This window comes from Eurytemora carolleeae, unplaced genomic scaffold (assembly GCF_000591075.1).
Source record: "Eurytemora carolleeae unplaced genomic scaffold, Eaff_2.0 scaffold398, whole genome shotgun sequence".
NCBI classification, from domain to species: domain Eukaryota; kingdom Metazoa; phylum Arthropoda; class Copepoda; order Calanoida; family Temoridae; genus Eurytemora; species Eurytemora carolleeae.
Window position 1 is genome coordinate 40,691 of NW_019396317.1, and position 21,276 is coordinate 61,966.

General features: G+C 33.3%; 1 protein-coding gene across 1 annotated transcript; it reads left to right on the forward strand.

Moving 5' to 3' along the window:
- The first annotated feature begins 2,082 nt into the window (after positions 1-2,082).
- Positions 2,083-20,322, forward strand: LOC111700824 (uncharacterized). The gene is made up of 10 exons (XM_023471875.1): positions 2,083-2,201; positions 2,462-2,582; positions 5,145-5,282; positions 8,395-8,540; positions 8,710-8,838; positions 10,982-11,072; positions 12,917-12,984; positions 15,759-15,852; positions 19,330-19,530; positions 20,068-20,322. The coding sequence occupies exons 2-10, from the start codon at positions 2,487-2,489 to the stop codon at positions 20,266-20,268; spliced, it is 1,164 nt and encodes a 387-aa protein (XP_023327643.1). The 5' UTR covers positions 2,083-2,201; positions 2,462-2,486; the 3' UTR covers positions 20,269-20,322.
- The last annotated feature ends 954 nt before the right edge of the window (positions 20,323-21,276 follow it).

Sequence of the window (21,276 nt, forward strand, 5' to 3'; positions counted from 1 at the left end):
AGTGAGACATGAGTGAGAAGAATTTTCAATGACGGACGGTATCTCATCATGTAACGGTGTCTATAATCAAGGAAATATACATCATCAAAAGCACTACATATCATTACATATATATATATATTTCTTACATACATATTTCATGAGAATTTATTTCAATAAGTAAGAAGTAAATAACTATATTTTTGTTTGTTCAAAATCTCCACAATTTTCAATTTGCGTGCAGCATCTGAATTGAAAAAGTTAAATTTTATCATTAAGTAAAATTCTTAAAAACCTTTCTTTTAAAGAGAACTGTGATTTAATTTATTACAAATGTTGTTTTGAAGCAATTTGTTTCGGTTTCCCCCATTTTTTAATATTCATTTTATTTAGAAAGTTAAAAACAAAGAAAAATATCTAATGTCTAATGGAATGAAGCCTTTCCAACAAAATAAAGCTTTCGAATCCCTATACTTATTCTACTTGATGGTGTAAATCTTTGATATTTCAAACTTAGAATAAATTTGATCTAACATAATTCATAGTTTGACATATTTAATGTATCATGGGTTGCAAAGATATAGGGATTATCTGAAGTTTGTGTCAAATACTCAATTCCTTTCAAAACAATAAAAACTTGTTCTTCTATTTATAAAGTTTGTATTGCAGTTACAGTATTGTTGGACAATCACATTGTATTCAGATTTAACAAATCTTAAATCCTTAATTGAAAAGTATTCGTTTATTTCTTAGACTGGTCTAAAAAGCATTGACGGTTGAAACAGATAAAGAAAAAGATACGATTCAATTTTATTGAATTTCATTTCATGTTTTATCCATGCTAAAAATCACGTATCTATGGTGGTAGGCGATTGTAACAATATAATGAAGACGACATTTTTAATTGTTAACAAGCTTTTTTTGAATTACAAGTTTATACGTAATTAAAGAGAACATTTTTAATTGACAGCTTTTCTTTGTTTACATTTTTATGTGTATCCATGCTGTTTAAAAGCTCGATATGAATCAAAATTGAAATCAAAAGTCGTCTTCATTATATTAATATAATCGCCTACCACCGTGTAAAAAGATGGATTAATATAAACAATTAAATTGTGTTTAAAAACAATACTAGAATATATCTCTATTAACACTTATTCCTAAATCTGAGCAGAGTAACATCCCGTCAAATTAAAGTTAATTTTTTTCTGTTTTCAATCGTATTCGTAACTTCTCTTGTTGAAGAGATATCGAGAAGAAGAAAAATGTTCTGAATTTCTAATTTTTAACCAAACGAAGGAATTGAGTTCTTGCTGCAAACTCTGATTTTCTAATTCCTATATCTTTGATTCTAGAAGTCGTAGACCTTTGATATTTTAAACTTTAACTTCTGTTAGATCAAAAATTTTGAAATATATAATGTCTACACCATCAGGTTGCGATATAGGGATTGGAAATTTTGAGTTTGTGACAAAAAACTCTATTCCTTTGTATTTCTCATATTTTTGTCTATTATAGTCTAAAGTAAAATTACTGATATCATTACCCACAAAGAAGAGAGTCCTATTTTTGTTGAGTAACCCTGTATATTAAAACAAGCAAATTCTATTTAAATCAAGGGTTGCCAGTATATTTGGACACCCTATAAACAGATTACATTTTGCACATCATTCCACCATTTATAGACAGATATAAACACCACGGAAATGATTTAATGATGCACATCAAGACATTTTTCAATTTATATTGTAAATATATTTATAAGATGTATTCAGTATTCACTGCACTTAGCTAAAAATGGTCCGATCCACGTCAAACTAAAGTAAATAACTAAAATATTTTTAATTTAATACTTGTGTATACAATATACATCAGAAGAACTAAGAGTAAGCTCACAAAGTCGTACTAGTAATGTCACATACAGTAGACCTACTCTTTCGGTCACAATTCGAGAACTGTAAATATTTGGATACTTTAAAAACTCTTTTATTGACCCCCCTCCCCTCCCCCCTCCTGCTCCTTAGAATTAAAAAGTAAAAATTTGCTATCTTCCAAATTATTCCAAATGTGAATGTTTAATTGATTGATTGATTGTGTAAAGTATCCCCACGCCACGAGATACCTTGTAGTGCGAAAATATTCGCAAGTACAGGTGTTACTAACGGTGCCGCGGATATTCGCTAATCCCGAGTGCGCAAATAATCGTTCATTTACTAAGCAAGGAAAACATATCATCTTAAACTATCAAAACTTAACATTCTTATTTTTTAATCTGATTTATTCAGTTTTGAAAACTCCTTTTATTTTAGCAATGTTTTAAACTAAAAAATAGAATTTGATTATGAAAAAGTTTTGTATGAATTAAAATAAACTTTGAAAAGTGCGAATGAAGAGACCACAATTCATGTGTCGAGAATTTCAAAGATATTTGAGAATTAGTAAAAAAAGAGTTAATATTAAAAGATAAATGATATGTTTAAAGAGAGTGAATACTGAATAACCCCAAGATGAGTAATTTTCTATTTGATTCTGAGACTAATGTTGTTCCCAGGTCAACACAGTTACCAACTCAACCTATAGATGCTATATTCGAGGGAACACAGGTATACACCATACAGTGGTAACCAGTAAATAGTGGAATGTTCTGGGAACAGATTCGATTAATTTTAATATGACTATATAGATACTGAAACAATAAGTCAGAATCTTTGTTTTGTAAGTCTCAGGATTAAGCATGTGATCTCCCTCGCATTGAAATCTACGGATTAATTCGATTCCTCTTAGATATCCCGTGGTGTGGTGAAAGCTAAATAGGACTGAAGGGACTGGGCTTTTATCCTAAAATTGAAAGAGATTACGTGTTAAAAATTAACGATACTTTGACACAAAATTTCCGGCCTTTTGGCTTACAGAGTGGCACAAACGTGATAAGTTTTTTTCAAGCATCAAAACAAGATATGAATCTGGAAAAATTAACTCAGAATGAAGTTATTCTTAAAACAAACGGACCCAGAAAAAAAGTTCTTTTAAAATTGTTTTAATAAAATTTTGAGGCCTCTTAACCCGATACTGGGGACCTGAGCTAGTCAGTAAGTAAATACAATTTAGAAATAAAAAATAAAACATAGAAAATATCCATGTTATTATTTTTTCCCTTAAAAGCCAGGAAATACAAACCATCCTATTTTTAAACGGTTTTTAGAATATACTGTGAGTAAACCTCGGGTGTGGCTAATTATTCAAGTGGCATTTCCATATTTCAAGTCTATTGGTTCATCGGGCAAATTCGGGGGTTTAACCTTTTAAACACAGGGAAGAGAGTTAGGGCCATATTCCACGTAATTTGAATAAAAAATTATGCATAATCTGAATGAAAACTATGTAATATTTTTCATATTTTATTTAAGTTCCCATAAATTCACAAACTTATTAAATATTAGATAGAACTTCATATTTACTAAACCAGTTACACAGTAATGTAGCAAATATCGGGTTACACGATATTCTGTAAACCTACAGTACGTTGTATATTTTTAATAATGTTTGTAAACATAAAAGTTAAACCATTATTCATTAAAACTGCGTTTCAATTGACTACGTAGCAAGATTAGCTTAAATCATGATAAATATATAATGACGTACATCTTAATTGCGCCGATTTTAACTGTGCTGTAATACGTAACATGATTGTCTTAATCATAGCTAGATAACGACTTAGGAATTGTAACTACGCCTATCAACTATAAACTTATAAAACTGAAATACAATAGTTGATATAGTAACTCCGTTTTTTTTTTCTGCGTGAGGGTAATTGTCCCCTGTTTTGATAAACAGGTTGAGGATCGTATCCTAGCTGAGGCATTAATAGTCCACGCCAAAGTAGGTTGTGAAGATCGAGTCCTAGTTGAGACATTGATAGTTCAAGATCGTGTCCTAGTTGAGGCATTAACAGTTTACGAGATTGTGTCCTAGTTGAGACATTGATACTTTACGAGATCATGTCCTAGTTGAGACATTGATAGTTTACGAGATTGTGTCCTAGTTGAGGCATATTGATAGCTCAAGATCGTGTCCTATTTGAAATATTGATAGTTTACGAGATTGTGTCCTAGTTGAGGCATTGATAGCTCAAGATCGTGTCCTAGTTGAGACATTGATAGTTTACAAGATCGTGTCCTAGTTGAGGCATTGATAGCTCCAGATCGTGTCCTAGTTGAGACATTGATAGTGTACAAGATCGCGCCCATTGATAGTGGCGTTGATAGATGAGGGGTCATGTCCTGGTTGACATTGATAGTTGTCCAGATTGTATCCGGGTTTAGACATTGGTATATAAGTGAAACTAGATTGTACCTGGATAGATCCGGGTTAGGGAAGCCATTCTGGAGTAGGGTATTTACTACAATAACACATATTTCTAAATGTAAAGGAACTGAAACTCGAATTTTATAATCCCTATATCTTTGTATGCTGATGGTGTAAAACTTTGACTTTGTTTTCAGTAGCATTCATAGTATGAAACATCATAGGTCTACAATACCAGGTTGCATAGGTATACGGATTAGAAGAAAAAAATTAAAATTAAAATGTTGATTTCTGTTGTCCGTTTAGGCGTTTTGGTCGTAAAATACCAGCATTGGGAAAATATACAACCTAATTAAATGATTTACCAAAAGAAAATGGTCACAAATTGGATGAGATACTTCGCAGTCACCATTTCTCAGAGAAATAGGGTGTGAGGAAAGTCTTTTTGAAATTATATAATATTTACAAAAAAAAATATTATATAATATGTACAAAACATGTGTATAAAGTATGAATTGTATATGTATATCATATAAATGTATATTTACAAGTATATACAAATAAAGATCTACACAGAAATAATTGTTTATTGATCATTAAACAAATATAAAAGAATTGAAAAAACAAAGAGCTATATGAATGTTCCATATCTTTTATTCGTGTAATGTAATGACTTTCTTTCTGTTCAGAACCATGAAAGAAAAATCTAGTCTACAAATCTTGATAATAATAATTATAACTAGCGGAAGGGCCCAGCGCTGCCCGTGAAACAAAAAATTTGGGGAAAAAAATGAATAATAATAATAATAATAATAATTATAATAATAATAATAATTATAATAATAATAATATTATCTAAGGCCCCTGAAGAGGATAAATGGAGAAATATACTGCTCCCCCCTGGAGCTGATGGAGCTACAGGGTTGAGTAAGGATGCTATGCCTCTGGACCTTGGAACCTTGCTCAAGGTTCTGGATGAACACAACAAGGACGGAGAGGTTAGTTTTCTCCTTTTTAAGAATACATTTTGAAAGATAAAATGAATATATATTTCATATTTTTCTCCAACAACACTACCATCAAACAAAAGGAACTGATTAATTGCCGAAATCCTTATACTTTTGCAACCTGATGTTGAAGACCTTTCTTTGATATTACAAACTATGAATTCTCCTAGATTAAATATATAATAAAAGGTTGAAATATCAAAGATTAGCCATCAGGCTGCAAAGTATTAGAGATAATAAAATTAGAGTTTGTGGCGAGCAATCAGTTCCTTTATTGCTAAAATGGTTGTTTAACTAAGCTGTAGTTTGTTAAAGAGATTTGTAATCCTTAAATCTGATGTCGGAGTTAATTATACATGTGTATAGATTTATTCTCAAGCTAAATAATGCAACTTGTTAAGTGAATAAAATACTGATTTTTCTGTTTAATTCCTTCAATTCTAAAATATTATAAAACTAGGCTTTTAGGTCGCTTCGCGCACATCTTCTTTTTCAATTTGTTTACATTTCCCCTTAATTTGTATATATTGTAAAACAAAAACAAAAAAGAGTTTGCGAATTTCATAAAAAATGTCATGGATTTTTTAAATTCAATGAATATCGAATTTGCATGGAGGCAAATTTTTAAAAAACTTAATCATCTATAAACCTTCCCTGAAGTCATTTGAGGTTCCACAAAAATTTGGGTCCGATCTGCTCAGCCGTTTTGACGTTTATTGGACAAACAAACAAACAGACAGACACCCAGACAAGCAAAGTATATATATATAGATATCGACAAATTTTTCAATTCATAAACCTTCTCTGAGAACATGTGTTTGCCATACAAAATTTTAGCCCTATCCGTTTAGCCGCATCGACGTTTTTAAATACAGAAACACAGACAGACAAAAAATCAAACTGTGCGATGTTTTTGTAGGGAGAATGTTAAATTATCTGTCCTCCACAGTCCATATATCCCAAAAATGTAACGGAGCTACCTGACCATTATTGAGATCTGTCAAACTCTATTTACATTGGATAGAAATAGAAACAAATTATTAATAAGCAGTGGTATATAATTTGAGAAAAATAACTTTTGATAATCTGAGGGGAAATTATAAAATTGAACATAAAAAAACAAGTTTTTTTATCCTTTTTGACATTTTCTATCCAAAGTTTTAATTGTGTTTCATCCTTAAAATCATTTATTTTCCCTAATTTAGGGAATCCACGAAAAACATTTCCCGCGCAAACAAACTGAACTTCTGGGGGGAAAAAAAGATTATCAAAAGGGGGGAGGGGATAATTTTTCAAGTAAATAATATACAACCCTGAAATATTTTAATTCTTTGAATCTACCTTCTCAGTAAATTATACCTCAGTTCCCTGTTTATATTCGTCTTATTAAATTCTCATACTTAAAGTTTAGATTACTCAAAACCAGCTTAGAGCTAGATATCTGCCCTAATGGGTGTTATTAAACCACTCCCTGGTCCCCCCTCCCTCATACTCCCCCCCCCTTCCACTAAATTCAATACCGTTAATTCTCAAACGCTATTGTCTATGGCTATTTCTCAAAATTATTTTATCTTGAGTGATTTTTATAAACTCTCCTCTGATTTAAATACAACCATTCTTCAGAGATATTAAAGATATCTAGAGGAAGTTTGGGATGTATTGCATGATACAAGAACAAACAACGGATCAGAATCTCATGGCGATCTGAGAATCTTTGAATACATCGATATTTCTGTAATATTTTATTACTGGGAACCCAGCTTTGCCTAGAAACGAAGTTTTCCGTTATAAAAGCTAAGCTTAAGAGACACATGACAGCTGAAGGGCCCGGCGTTGCCCGTGAAAAAAATTTGAAAAAATACTTTTGAAAAAAAAATATTTTGAAAAAAATATTCCGAATTTTTTTAAGCCTATAAGACCCCCCGACAACCCATGAATGTCCACAACAAATTTCAGCCCAATGGGTGTAGCCGTTTGGCCAGCTATAGACAACATATATATACAAATTTCTTGTTTTATTATAAAGATATACTATACGGATCTAAGAATTATATTTACATACAATTGATATAAACTTCCATACTAGATCACAGAATCAATTCATTCAATCAGACTCAGATTATTAGGTATTTACTTGTAACTTTGTTAAACTTATATCCTCTCTGTCTACCCCTATCAAGTTCAATAATCAATTCGTATTTGTTGTCAACTTCTCGTATTTGGCTTGGCACCGTACATTGACCTTAAACCTGAATATTGTGGAACAGGTTTATATTATAAGTATACAATACATCCTTATATATTTTTATATCAAATAATAAGATTTTATGTTTAAAAGAGATGAAACCTCGATATCATAGATAATTCCAATGGTTGCAGTTGGTTACCCTCTCCCCTCTATATAACTGTCTAACCCCCTCCCCCCACCTTTGTACTTTACTACTAATTCTCTAAACTATTTTATAATATTTAATCGCCCCGAGGTAGTTAGGACCGTAACTCTATTTATCCAATACGGTCCTTCTCTTTTCAGAGCTTCGTACTTTTTATACGTTAAACACTGTGTATGAATGAAATCCCCGTATGACAAGAGATCATTGTATGAAACCCCCTGTACGTCTAGAAACCATGTTTCCCCCCCCCCCCTGTATATCTAGAAACCATGTTTATAACCCTACTGTATGAATAAAAACCATATTTATTTTTGAACCTTTCTGTATTTCTAGAAACCATGTTTTATGAACCCTCCTGTATATGAAGAAACAGTGTTTAAAAACCCCCTGTATATGTATAAAACATGTTTTTTATGAACCCTTCTGCATATCTAGAAACCATATTTTATAAAAAAAACCTGTATATCTAAATACCATGTTTCTGAACCCCCTGTACGACTTAACCATATTTATTTCTGAACTCCCCTGTATATCTAGAAACAATGTTTATTCACCAGTCTGCATGTCTAGAAGCCATGTTTTATAAAAAAAAAACCTGTATATCTAGAAGACATGTTTCTGAACCCCCTATACGACTATTAACCATATTTATTTCTGAAGTTCCCTTTATATATAGAATCCATGTTTTATGAACCCCCCTGTATTTCTAGAAGCCTGCTGACTATTCAACCTGGCAGCTGGTTATGGTTCAAGGTTTGCTGCTCTCAGCTCTAGTAATAGTATCAGTTGGCTGGGCCTGCTGCTGTAAAAAAAGATGCTTCCAAGCAGCTCCAACCACAGTTCAGGAAGCTTTTAGGTCAGAGAAATCTTTTACTCATGAAGCTGATTAGTTATATTCATTCATTTCGTTTAGTTTTAGCTGTCTTTTGGCATATTTCAAACAAACTTTAAATTCAATATTAACAAATGATTGATAAGTCATTCATCTGAAAAAAAAAAAATTAACGAGATTCATTTTTGTTTAGGAAGTTGTCGAACACCAGTACAAAATCTCGAGATTTCCCTCCTTCATACAGCCAGGCTGACCTTCATACACTAGCCATGTCAGTTCATGACTACCTCTACCCTCCACCTCAATATCCAGATCTACATAGGTAAGGTATACAATAAATGGATACCCTTCCACCCTCAATATCCAGACCTACATAGGTATACAATACATTGATACCCTCCCCCTCTCAATATCCAGACCTACATAGGTATACAATACATGGAGACTCTCCCCCCTCTCAATATCCAGATCTACATAGGTATACAATACATGGATACCCTCCCACCCTCAATATCCAGACCTACATAGGTATACTATACATGGATACCCTCCCCCCTCTCAATATCCAGATCTACATAGGTATACAATACATGGATACCCTTCCACCCTCAATATCCAGACCTACATAGGTATACTATACATGGATACCCTCCCCCCTCTCAATATTCAGACCTACATAGGTATACTATACATGGATACCCTCCCCCTCTCAATATCCAGATCTACATAGGTATACTATACATGGATACCCTCCCCCTCTCAATATCCAGACCTAGATAGGTATACTATACATGGATACCATCCCCCTCTCAATATCCAGATCTACATAGGTATACAATACATGGATACTTTCCCCCTCTCAATATCCAGATCTACATAGGTATACAATACATGGATACCCTCCCCCTCTCAATATCCAGACCTACATAGGTATACAATACATGGATACCCTCCCCCTCTCAATATCCAGATCTACATAGGTATACAATACATGGATACCCTTCCACCCTCAATATCCAGACCTACATAGGTATACAATACATGGATACCCTCCCCCTCTCAATATCCAGACCTACATAGGTATACTATACATGGATACCATCCCCCTCTCGATACCCAGACCTACATAGGTATTGGATATTGAAAAATCCCTTACCCCTTATTTATCCAGGTATATCTATGACATATACAATTCTTGGTCTATGGATACCTTACTCATTTATTATACATGGTTTACAATATATGGTCTATATATATAGACATTGGATACTATTCCCATATAGTATTCACCCACATAAGAACTTATATTGTTATATTATTATTAAAAGGACTGTAAGCGTAACTTCAAGGTCCCTCGAATGCAAAGATGCCGCAATGCACGATACAGATCAGTATCCTGCTTTGGCTTGTCAGATTCGTCAGATCAGATATATCAATGTTTATAATTATGATAACTGATTATTTTCAATTTTGGGTTCTCGACAAAAGTAACTTGGGCAATTCTAATGCAGGCAAAAATACAGGGATTGTTAGAAGGTAACAGTTTTCCACCTAGAAAACGACAATATCTTCCACTTGATCAAATAATGGTTTCAAGGGTATAATAGTTGTGAATCGGGCGTTGACATCTTTGCATGGAAGGTCACTTGAAATTACACAAGTAACATTATAAGTCTGTTTCCCTGAAGAATAATATAGAATCTAATACATGAAGTAATGCAACAATAAAAGTCAAGTTTCGTGAAGGAAACTGATTTATTGCCATACAGGGTCAACCATAAGGGAAGAGACTGTGGGGAAGACCGCTCAGAATTCACTAAATTTTTTATATTCATGGTTTCCGGCAGCTCTAAGCTTGTTTCTTTTCTTTGCAAAAGCATTTTATGTAATTTTATATTTTATTTTTATCTTTATTTTAATTCTATTTATGGCGAAATACAAAATTTAATCTTCATATATGTTTAAATTTTTGTTTACGTCTTAACCTTTGTTGGTAACATTGTATACTCTACTAAATTAAATAAATTGAGATTTATATATAATGTATATAGGTTAAAGTAAAAATGATCCAATTAACCAGTTTTGCTAAACTATAAATAATTATCAAGTAAACTCTTCAAGCCATGCATTTATACATTTAATGTAAAAGACATTTAAAAAGAAATGAAGAAGACAAAAAAATTATAATTTAACAATTTTCCTTAGGTTCATACTGGTAGCACAATTTTCCTTGGGTTTATCCTGGTAGCATAATTTTCCTTGGGTTAATCCTGGTAGCACAATTTTCCTTGGGTTCATCCTAGTAGCACAATTTTCCTTGGGTTAACCCTGGTAGCACAATTTTTAAGACGAATCAAACTACAGTGTGCTCTAATAAAACATTGAAATTAGGAGAAGACTTTAATTTCTTTTTTCAAAAGTTAAAATTTTTTCAAATAACCTAAAATCAAAAAATAAAATTTTAGTAGGAAAGGTTCAGGTGACCTTGATTACTTGGATCTTGAAGCCGGTCACACCAGGCTGGCCAGGCTCAGCTTCAGCGGCCAATCTCCACAGGTAGAATATTCAAACAATGACCAAAATAAAGTTAAGCTCTGGGTGCCCCTCCAGCTTGTAAATAACCCGGTATTTTACAAGTACTGGAATGATCAATCTTTATGGTTGGAAGTTTCATCTCAAATAAAAATTTGGAAATTGATCAAAACTGATTTATGGAACTGTGTCTTTGCCACAAACTTGAATTTTTTAAACCCTATATCGTTGCAACCTGATGGTGTAAACCTTGATATTTCAAACCAAGATTATTTGATCTAGCAGAAATAGTTTGAAATAACTAAGGTCTACGACGTTGGGTTGCAAAGAAATAGGGATGAGAAAATCAGAGTTTGTTGCAAAGACTGAATTCCTTTGCTCATTTTTTTTCTAGTATTCTAGGTCTTAATTAGGTTTTGAATATCACGGATTTTTTTTTCGACGTATATTCGTAACAATTAAAACATTTCCATCATCATTTAAGAAAAAACTAATTTCATTCTTATTTCTAATTTCATTCGAATTCAGAAATGTACAAATTATAGTATATATATATATATTATTTATATATGAATGATTTGTTTCATTTTCCTTAATTTTGCATATCTACCTAAAAGATAAGCAAAGCTATATGACTTTGATCTCAGGACAATTTAAGCATCAGGAAAAGATGTATCTTCAATCATAGTGATTCAAGAGATAGCTAAACATTTTGATTCAAGAGATAGCTAAGCATATTGATTCAAGAGATAGCTGAAACTATTGATTCAAGAGATAGCTAAACATATTGATTCAAGAGATAGCTAATCATACTGATTCAAGAGATAGCTCAACATATTGATTCAAGAGATAGCTCCACATATTGATTCAAGAGATAGCTAAACATATTGATTAGAGGGATAGCTGAACATATTGATTCAAGAGATAGCTAAACAAATTGATTAGAGGGATAGCTCAACATATTGATTCAAGAGATAGCTAAACATATTGATTCAAGAGATAGCTGAAACTATTGATTCAAGAGATAGCTAAACATATTGAGCTAAACATATTGATTCAAGAGATAGCTAAACATGTTGATTCAAGAGATAGCTAAACAAATTGATTCAAGAGATAGCTAACCATATTGATTCAACCAATTCTAGTTTTTCATCCTTATTTGATAAAACCTTTGTCAGATAGATTATTAGTGTAATGGATCAAGATAGGAAAAAATACAAAGTGTTTTACAGTAACTAATTGCTCTGTAATTAATATCAAGGTTTATATTCGTTCATATCAATATGAAAACAAGATAATGGAATCCCATGAAATGGGATTTGATCATATTATTTATTATTTATTTATCTATGGATTTGATTTGATTCGGACTGAGAATTTTTTTTCGTTATACTAGCAATATCTCTCTTTTAACTTTTATAAATCTACTTTCAAACTACTTGATTTTCATATTTAAGAAACTGTAGATAAAACTTCATGCGAATCCTCAGTTTTAGAGTCTTGTGTCCAATTCTCAAACAGTACCTTTGACTAATAAAGGATTACAGAGTTTTTTTTATCTATTTACAGAAACGCTTGTTATTATTGATAACTTTGTATCGAGGCTGATTTATGTTTTACAGATATTTTATTTACTTTTTGGGAGTCTCGAAATTAATGTTTTCATTCGAATTTTTAAAAACCGCGTTGAACATTTAATATTTGCGGTTCTTGAGACATTTTTTCTGATAAAAGTTTAGAGGTTCCGTTGTGAATCAGACATCAACTCTGAAATTAAACGTGATAAATCCATTGCCTGTATTAAAAAAAACTGAGAAAAAATTTCTGTTAAAAAACAAGAATTAATTACGATGAATTATTTTACTCAGCTCCTCGCCGGACTCCCCAGACTGTATGGACAGCGTTCCTCTGTATCTTCTTTATCTACAGATTCAAGGTAGGTTTAATACAGACCTGGAGATATACAGGTTCAAGGTAGGTTTAATACAGACCTGGAGATATACAGATTCAAGGAAGGTTTAATATAGACCTGGAGATATACAGATTCAAGGTAGGTTTGATATAGACCTGGAGATATACAGATTCAAGGAAGGTTTAGTATAGACCTAGAGATATACAGATTCAAAGTATGTTTAATACAGACCTGAGATGGAATTTAAAGAATTTGAGCCGCGGTTTAAATCTGCCAAAACCCGGTTTATGATATAGACCTGGAGATATACAGATTCAAGGAAGGTTTAGTATAGACCTAGAGATATACAGATTCAAAGTATGTTCAATACAGACCTGAGATGGAATTTAAAGAATTTTAGCAGCGGTTTAAATCTGCCAAAACCCGGTTTAAATTGAGCGCCGGCTTAAATATTGAAACATTTGATACAATTTCAAGTGGAACCAACCATATTTAAGCCGCGGCTTAAATTTAAACCGCCGCTCAAATTCTTTAAATTCGGCCACTGGTGATATACAGATTCACGGTAGGTTTAATACAGACCTGGAGATATACAGGTTCAAGGTAAGATAGTTTAGATCTGGAGATATACAGATTCAAGGTGGGTTTAATACAGACCTGGAGATATACAGATTCAAGGTAGGTTTAATACAGACCTGGAGATATATAGATTCAAGGTAAGATAGTTTAGATCTGGAGATATACAGATTCAAGGTGGGTTTAATACAGATATACAGATTCAAGGTAGGTTTAATACAGACCTGGAGATATATAGATTCAAGGTATGTTTAATATAGACCTAGAGATATACAGATTCAAGGTAGGTGTTATATAGAACTGGAAATACAGATTCAAGGTAGGTGTTATATAGAACTGGAAATACAGATTGAAGGTAGGTGTTATATAGAACTGGAAATACAGAGGTTCATTGTAGACACCTAGAGATATCCAGGAATACCGTGCACACACAAAAAGCAGGATTGAGCAGGAAATTTAAAGTGTCCACATCGGATGTTTAGATTAAGTCATCGGGATTAAGGGTATCCAATTCTTAAGTTCCCAGCTCATGCCACAAAATAGTAGATTCGGGTACTCGGCATTCAATTAGAGATATCCAAACCCAATCATGTTTGAACTAATTTGGCCATAGTATGCTCTTGGTGAAACCCCAAAGAAATCTGGATTCTTGGAAAGAATCTGGAGAGATTCAAGTACTTGGTTTAAAGATCACAAGATATTAATGTACTTGAAACAAATAAATGTATATGTACTTATCACTGCGATCCTAACAATTTATATGGGCTATAGTATAAATACAAACCTGAACAGGATAACTGGGAATCACTTTAGTTCTTGTTTTCAAAAATGTATTTTGACCAGTCAAGTTAAATTAAATCCTAGATCACATGTTTATATTGTTAAGAGAGAAACGCCCAAATAATTTGATATTTTTGATGAAACTATTTAATATTATGCGAAGAAGTCGATAAAATCGAAACCAGAAAGGGTCGGTAAACGTAGTTTCACATGAACCCCGCCCCCGATCATAGAGTTGCAGGCCAGATTTTTTACTCCTTCATTTAAGCAACAATTAAGATATCGACTTCACTCTTCCTCGAATAGAGAGCAGTTTTGCTAGTTTTCTTTCCATTTCTAGGCTGCATAAATCCATAAATCACTTTTATAGAGAAACCCCAAATAAAAATAATAAATTTTCAGATAGGAAATCCAGGATATTGATTTTGCTCCAACGAAGGTTTAAAGGATAACATTAAGAATGGAGAATGATGTTCTGAAAATAAATTTGTCACTTTAAATAACTTCAACACTCCCTCAAAGGAATGTTCCTAGTTTTAGTTTAAAACATGTCCATTAAAACATTTCCATTAAAACATGTCCATTAAAACATGTCCATTAAAACATGTCCATTAAAACATGTCCATTAAAACATGTCAATTAAAAGAAAAATGCCATCAATAATACTCGTCGTCTTTTAACAAAAATGCTCTTCTGATGGTTTAAAAATCAGTAAATAATTTTTCTAGAAAATTCGAAAACGAAGATTTCTCTTTTTATGAAAACAAAAGAGATCACAATTTGGGATCCGAATTTAGAAATCTTTGGCAATCTTTCATTTACGAAATTCCTCACAAACACGGCCAAAGTTGACTTTTTTTAAAGATTCCTGAGTGGAGATTTTAAAAGCTTAAACCCGAGTAAAACCCAGACTCGGGCTTAGATAATACCCAAGTCAAGACTGGTTCTGATTCGACCAATGAGAGACTGCTTAGAAAGCTTTCTCTCTGTAGCAGACAGATTGCCCACAGATAAGCTGTGACAAAGAGATGTATATTTAAAAAATTCGAACTTTACGTAGATACATTATTTTCATACCATTGATTAAATTAGACACAACAAATAATTCCCGAGATTTTAAATTCACACATGTAATAGTTTTTATGAAATTTACAATCATCAGCTGTTGAAGACCCGAGCCTTAAAGAGCGAAAAACCTAAAGCGGTTGGTTTTTACTAAACTCGAGACCATCCAAAACCCGAGTCCTCACTTGAGCTTTACTTGGGTCTAAGTAGACGCCCAGACTGGGTTTTACTCGAGGTTAAGCTTTTAAAATCTTAGTTCTGGTTTCGTTTCCTGCCCCATGTTGAGCAGAGAACTCCTCGAATATCAAGTTGTTTGATCCAAGTGGTGGCTTGAAGAAAAGTTCTATTATGCTGAAAACTAAGTTTTGATATTTTAGGAAGAGTTCATGCAGCCAGGATTCTCTAAGTAGCGGGAGCAGGAAGAACTCTATCATGAAGGATCCAAACTCTAGAAGATCTTCAACAAGCCAGGTTTGATCTCTTATAGCCGCCATTTTATACCGATTATGATAAACGAAAAAAGTCCACTTCAAAATAGCACCACCATTTTCTTACAGGGTTTATCAGCTTAATTTTAAGTGACCCTAAATGAATAAATAACAATTCCCGATTTACAAGGATACCTTTCAAAAGCTTTGTCCGATCAAGTATAAATTAGAAATACAAGTTTTTGTTTATTTCAGCTGTTTTTTCTTTTGTGTTTACTCAGCAGAAATGAGTTGCGCATTTCTTACTTACAATAAATCATAGAGAATTTATCGGATTAAACGCTTTACAAGTAAGAAAAACGACGTTATCTTCCACATTTTTGATCAGATTAAGGTTTCAAGGGTACCGTGGTAAATTGGGCATTGCTAACTTTGCATGAAGGGAAGGGTCACTTAAAATTACGATTACAGTCCCTTTAAACAAAACAAAACCAAATATAAATAAAGTTCCAAAAGGCTTAGATATTGTCTCTAGTGTAAAATGTTTCCTCGGAAATCTATATAAGCCTCCCAGTCTTATCTAAACTACTTCATAAAGTGTTTTCCTCGGAGAACAAGAATTAAAGATTTGATACTAACAGTCCTAATTTTCTAAACCATAACATAAAATGAATATTAAAATACATCTAATCCTCTGAAAAGAAGTTATTATCTACTCCTAAAATACTCCGGAGTAAAGCTGGTTCTGAGCTACTCTTAAGAAAGCTGGTAGTCCTGAGTAAAATCAGTTTACAACACTCAACTACTATGGAGTTATGTAAACGAGTGTAAAGTAATGTTAATTATTACTTCTGAAGAAAGTTAACATTCATCAAAAACTCTCATATTCTACTTCATATATTTTCGCAACCTGTTGGGGAAAACCTGTAGTATTTCATATTTTGACTATTATTCCTAGTAGTTTTCACAATTTCAAGGGTGTCCGCAGGGGGGCTGGTAGTGAACTACCTGCCCTGCTATTCAGGTTGAGTGTACAATTGATTTTCTGATAGCTATAGGGATGTAAGGAGATTATGGTCTAATCATACATTAAAAACTTCATTTATGCAGTACGCTTTCGCAGTGAGTAAGTGAAGTACGTGGCCTGTACAATTAGTAAAGGATTAGCGTACATCATCATTCTAGATACTATAACCTCGTCGGGTGCATTCCATCAGGTTGCAGCACTGAATTACTCTTTGAAATAATTGTTTTATTAAATGTGTTATATCTATAATAGAGCTCCCTCAAATATATTCATATAATATATATGTTAGCTATAGCTGGCCAAACGGCTCAACCTAATTGTCTGAACTTTTTGAGGGAACCCTTGAGTGCCCCGGGGGTAATATAGGCTAAAAAATTATTTTTTAAATTTTTTTATTTCACGGGAAGCGCCGGGCACTTTATCTTTATCAATGACTTATCTGAGTTTTCTTCCAGATTGATTTTGCGATATTTATTCAAACTTGTTCAGATGACAAGATATTAATTATCTAAACTTCAATTACCTATTATTAATATTGCCAATTTTGATCACGAAATTACCCCCCTCTTCTTGAGTATACGCCCCTCCCTCCTCCCTCCCTTCAATCACCCTCCCTCAATCTCCCCCATCCCTCAATAGCCCCAGTTATTATAATATATACATGAACGAACCAAGGTCAGCAATATTAACTAACTCCAGTTATAAGGGACTGGTCACTGTTTCCGGAATTATAAGGGAAACTTCCAATAAAAAGTGGTATCAACGTTACACAACGGTTTCCCATTTCATCTCTGAAAAAATCCGAGAGTTTGGTGTAAAATCCAAAGGTCTGAGTAAAATTAAAGGGCTACAAATTTGAAAAGAATAAAAATAAATCCCAATTTCTTTAAAACCCAATGTCGTAGACCGTAGATATTTCAAACTATGAATTCTGGTGGATCAAACAATGTAAGTTTGAACTATGAAAGGTATGCATCATCTGGTTGTTGAGATTTAGGTCTAATAAAATTGGCATTTGTGGCAAAAACTCAATTCCTTTGAAAAGAATAAAAATAAAGAAGAAGACAAAGTTTTAGAACATTTTTACGAAAAAAAATAAACATAATTTATCTTTCACATTAACAAATTTACAACACGAGTTTTCATAATTTTTTGAAATCAGCCCGGTTCACTAAACTTAAAGGTTCAGAGTTTAGATCAAACATGAAAATTTTCAAGCTAGACATTCTTATATTATATAAATAAAATCTCTCTGATTTCTGACCTAAAAAAATGTCTTTTTAAAAATTGTGGAAATTTTCTCGTGCTAATCATTACACCTCTAATAATAAACTCCTGGAATCATTATTCCAATCCCTGGATCATCTGTGATTTTACTCTAGCCCCTGGGATCATTATACTCCAAACCCTGAGATTTTACTCTAATTCCTGGGATTTTACTCCGACCCCTGGGATCATTTCTCTAAACCCTGCGAAAATTATTCCAAATTCTGGGATTATTTTTACAAAAATCGGGATCATTATTCCAATCCCTGGGATCATTTCTCTAAAAATCTGTAATTTTACTCCAACCCCTAACATCGTTACTTCAAGCCCCTGGGAATTTTCTCTAACCCCTGGGATCATTATTCCAAACTATGAGACTTACTCCAATCCCTGGGATCATTACTCAAAACCCTGGGATCATTACCACAAACCTTATGATTTTACTTTAACCCCTGGGATCATTACTTCAAACCCCTGGGAAATTGATCCAACCCCTGGGATCATTACTGCAACCCCTAGGATCATTACTCTAACCCCTGGGATCATTACTCTAAACTATGGGATTTTACTCAAACCTCCAGGATTATTATACTTCTGGGATCTTCAATCCAAATCCTTAAGATCTGCCACCCTCCCCTTAAATGGACCATTATGTTGACAATGTAAATAATTGCAGAACAGAACCTAGATTTAAAGTTGCAAAAACCAATTGAGGAAGTTTGCAATATAGTTGCACAGTGCAAACTCGTGCACAGGGAAATAATAGATAATAATATGATACAATGGCTGTGTAGGATTATAGCTTGGAGCTGCTGTAGTTGGTAAACTTGGGGATAGGGTTGTAAATGCTAGACAAAACTTGGCAAATTGCGTAATTTGTAGCAAATTTTGCTTGCTTGCTCCGCAAACTGCACATTTTAGCTAGGCTGTGCAGTTATTATTCAGGGTTACCCACAATATGCCACAAAGCAAAATGTATGCAAAATCACAGGTCCAAGGGGAATATTAACCAAAAATATGTAAAAACCCAAATCTTAACTGTTTAAAGAAAGATTATTAAAAATTTCATCCTCTTTGAATGGTTCTTCAAGTTTTAGACATAAAAATAAACAAAATCCGGATCCGGATCTGGATCTTTATTTTTCTTGTATATTTTCAAAGCTTTGATAGAGATTTCTTATTAAAAAGGTAGATAGATAGCTTAATACAGATTTCATCTTGTTTCAGGATTCAAGAAAGAGTTCACGGATTTCCTTCTCCGAGTCTGTGGAGTGCTCTAACGGTCAAACCCGGAGATTATCCGGGACGCAGAACCCGGATCCCTCCAGGCGGAGTTCATCCTCTTCGGTCAGCAGTGACGGGAGCAGAAAGTCGTCTTCCTCCTCACTCTCCAGGAAAAATGGTCTCAGCCACGAATACTTAAACGAAGTAAATTTTTATACTATTAAGGCGGCCTTAAAGTCGGTATGGTATTTTAAATAAACCTGAGTCACAATGGCTAAAATATCCAAATCTTCTTTATGTTTTCTATATTATCTTTATTCTCTACTATTTCTATAGTGTGACATATCACACAATGGAAAGGGAAGACGACATTTAAGTTACATGTATTAAATGTTGTTTTAAAGGAAATAATTTCATTTGTAGCTTTTCAAGTAGAATTGGTTTGTTAACACTGCAGTACAGTTTACACTGCACAATTGTTGACCTTTATGTACATTGGACTTTGTTAGATAATCATAACTTGAGTCTAATGGTCGTCTTCCTATTCTACTGTTGTATGAATCCCACTGTTTATAATTTTTATTCTATATATCTACAGCTGACCAAACAGCTGAATTAAATCGGCTGTCATTTTTTAAGATAACCCGGGGGTGACATAGGCAAAATTTTTTTTACATTTTTTTGAATTTGCACGGGCAACGCCAGGAGCTTGAGCTAGTTTTCTATATTATTTGTGTTCAGGAGTTAATGAAGAAGTTGGAAAGAATAGAACTAGAAGATTCATTAGACACTACAAGTAGTAGCTTGGAGACAGTAGTAGAACTAGAGGATGAGAAACCTGAACCTAGTTTAGAAACAGTCGTAGAGATCGAGGTGGAGAACACCGAACCCGAACCTTCTCAATCAAAACCTGCTCAATCAAATCCAATCTTATTTTTATAATTTTAAAAGTGTATTTTATTTTATTTATATATTTATCGTTTTTTTCAAAGAAAAGTTCGATCCAAAAATTACTGGTATTTTTTGTCTGAGATTAGATATATAGAGTGGATCAAAAGAGTTGGTGGGTTTAATGGGCCCCCCATGTTTTAGAAAATGATTTTTGGCTCATGAAAATTTAAACTATACGTTTCTTCCTTGCTTACTAAATGATAGTTGTACTAAGTGAATATGTACACATCAAAATAGACTGTTCAGTAACCTATTTGCACAGCAACCTGAAATTAAAAAACTCATGTCTGATATACAGTCTCTCCTGAGTCTTCTGAGGTTCGAGGACGGGATATTGGGATGTTTGAGGCCAGGAATCTGTAGGCTATCATCGGTGATAATCTTGAGGGCGTCAAACATCGACTATCTAAAATTCAGTCTCTGAAAAGAACCCTCCTCACCATATATTAGAAGATCTTCATGAAGACCTCGAAAAGAACCCTCCTCACCATATGTTAGAGGATCCTCATGAAGACCTCGAAAAACTTGACCCACTTCATGCCCAGTCGGATATAGGCTAAGGATAAGGGCAAAGGTCATTTTTTTTAAAGACACTGCATCGCTCTTTTGATCCACTCTATATAATAAAGGGTGCAAAAAAAGAGATACAGGGTTACCCATAAAGGATTAGACTGACTGTGGTAAGGGCCTGAACCTCTTTGATTACAACAAACTAAAAATAGATTTCTTTTACATTCCTTAAAGGGAGTGTTCGCGAAAAATGAAAGGGGGTATATGACATATTAACTATATACGAATGCGTCGAAAAATAATCGATGACTACTGTTTGTAATATCTGAATGATTTGTTTGGAATTAACTTGATTTTTTTACGATCCGAGTTGAATATTGCATCTTTCCGAATTTGTATGGACCCTGCGTTCTTCGGTGTGAGTCGTTTTTAACAATTTTCTCCTTATAGACACAACTGATAGAAGTAAGATTAGTAGCGATCAAAAGC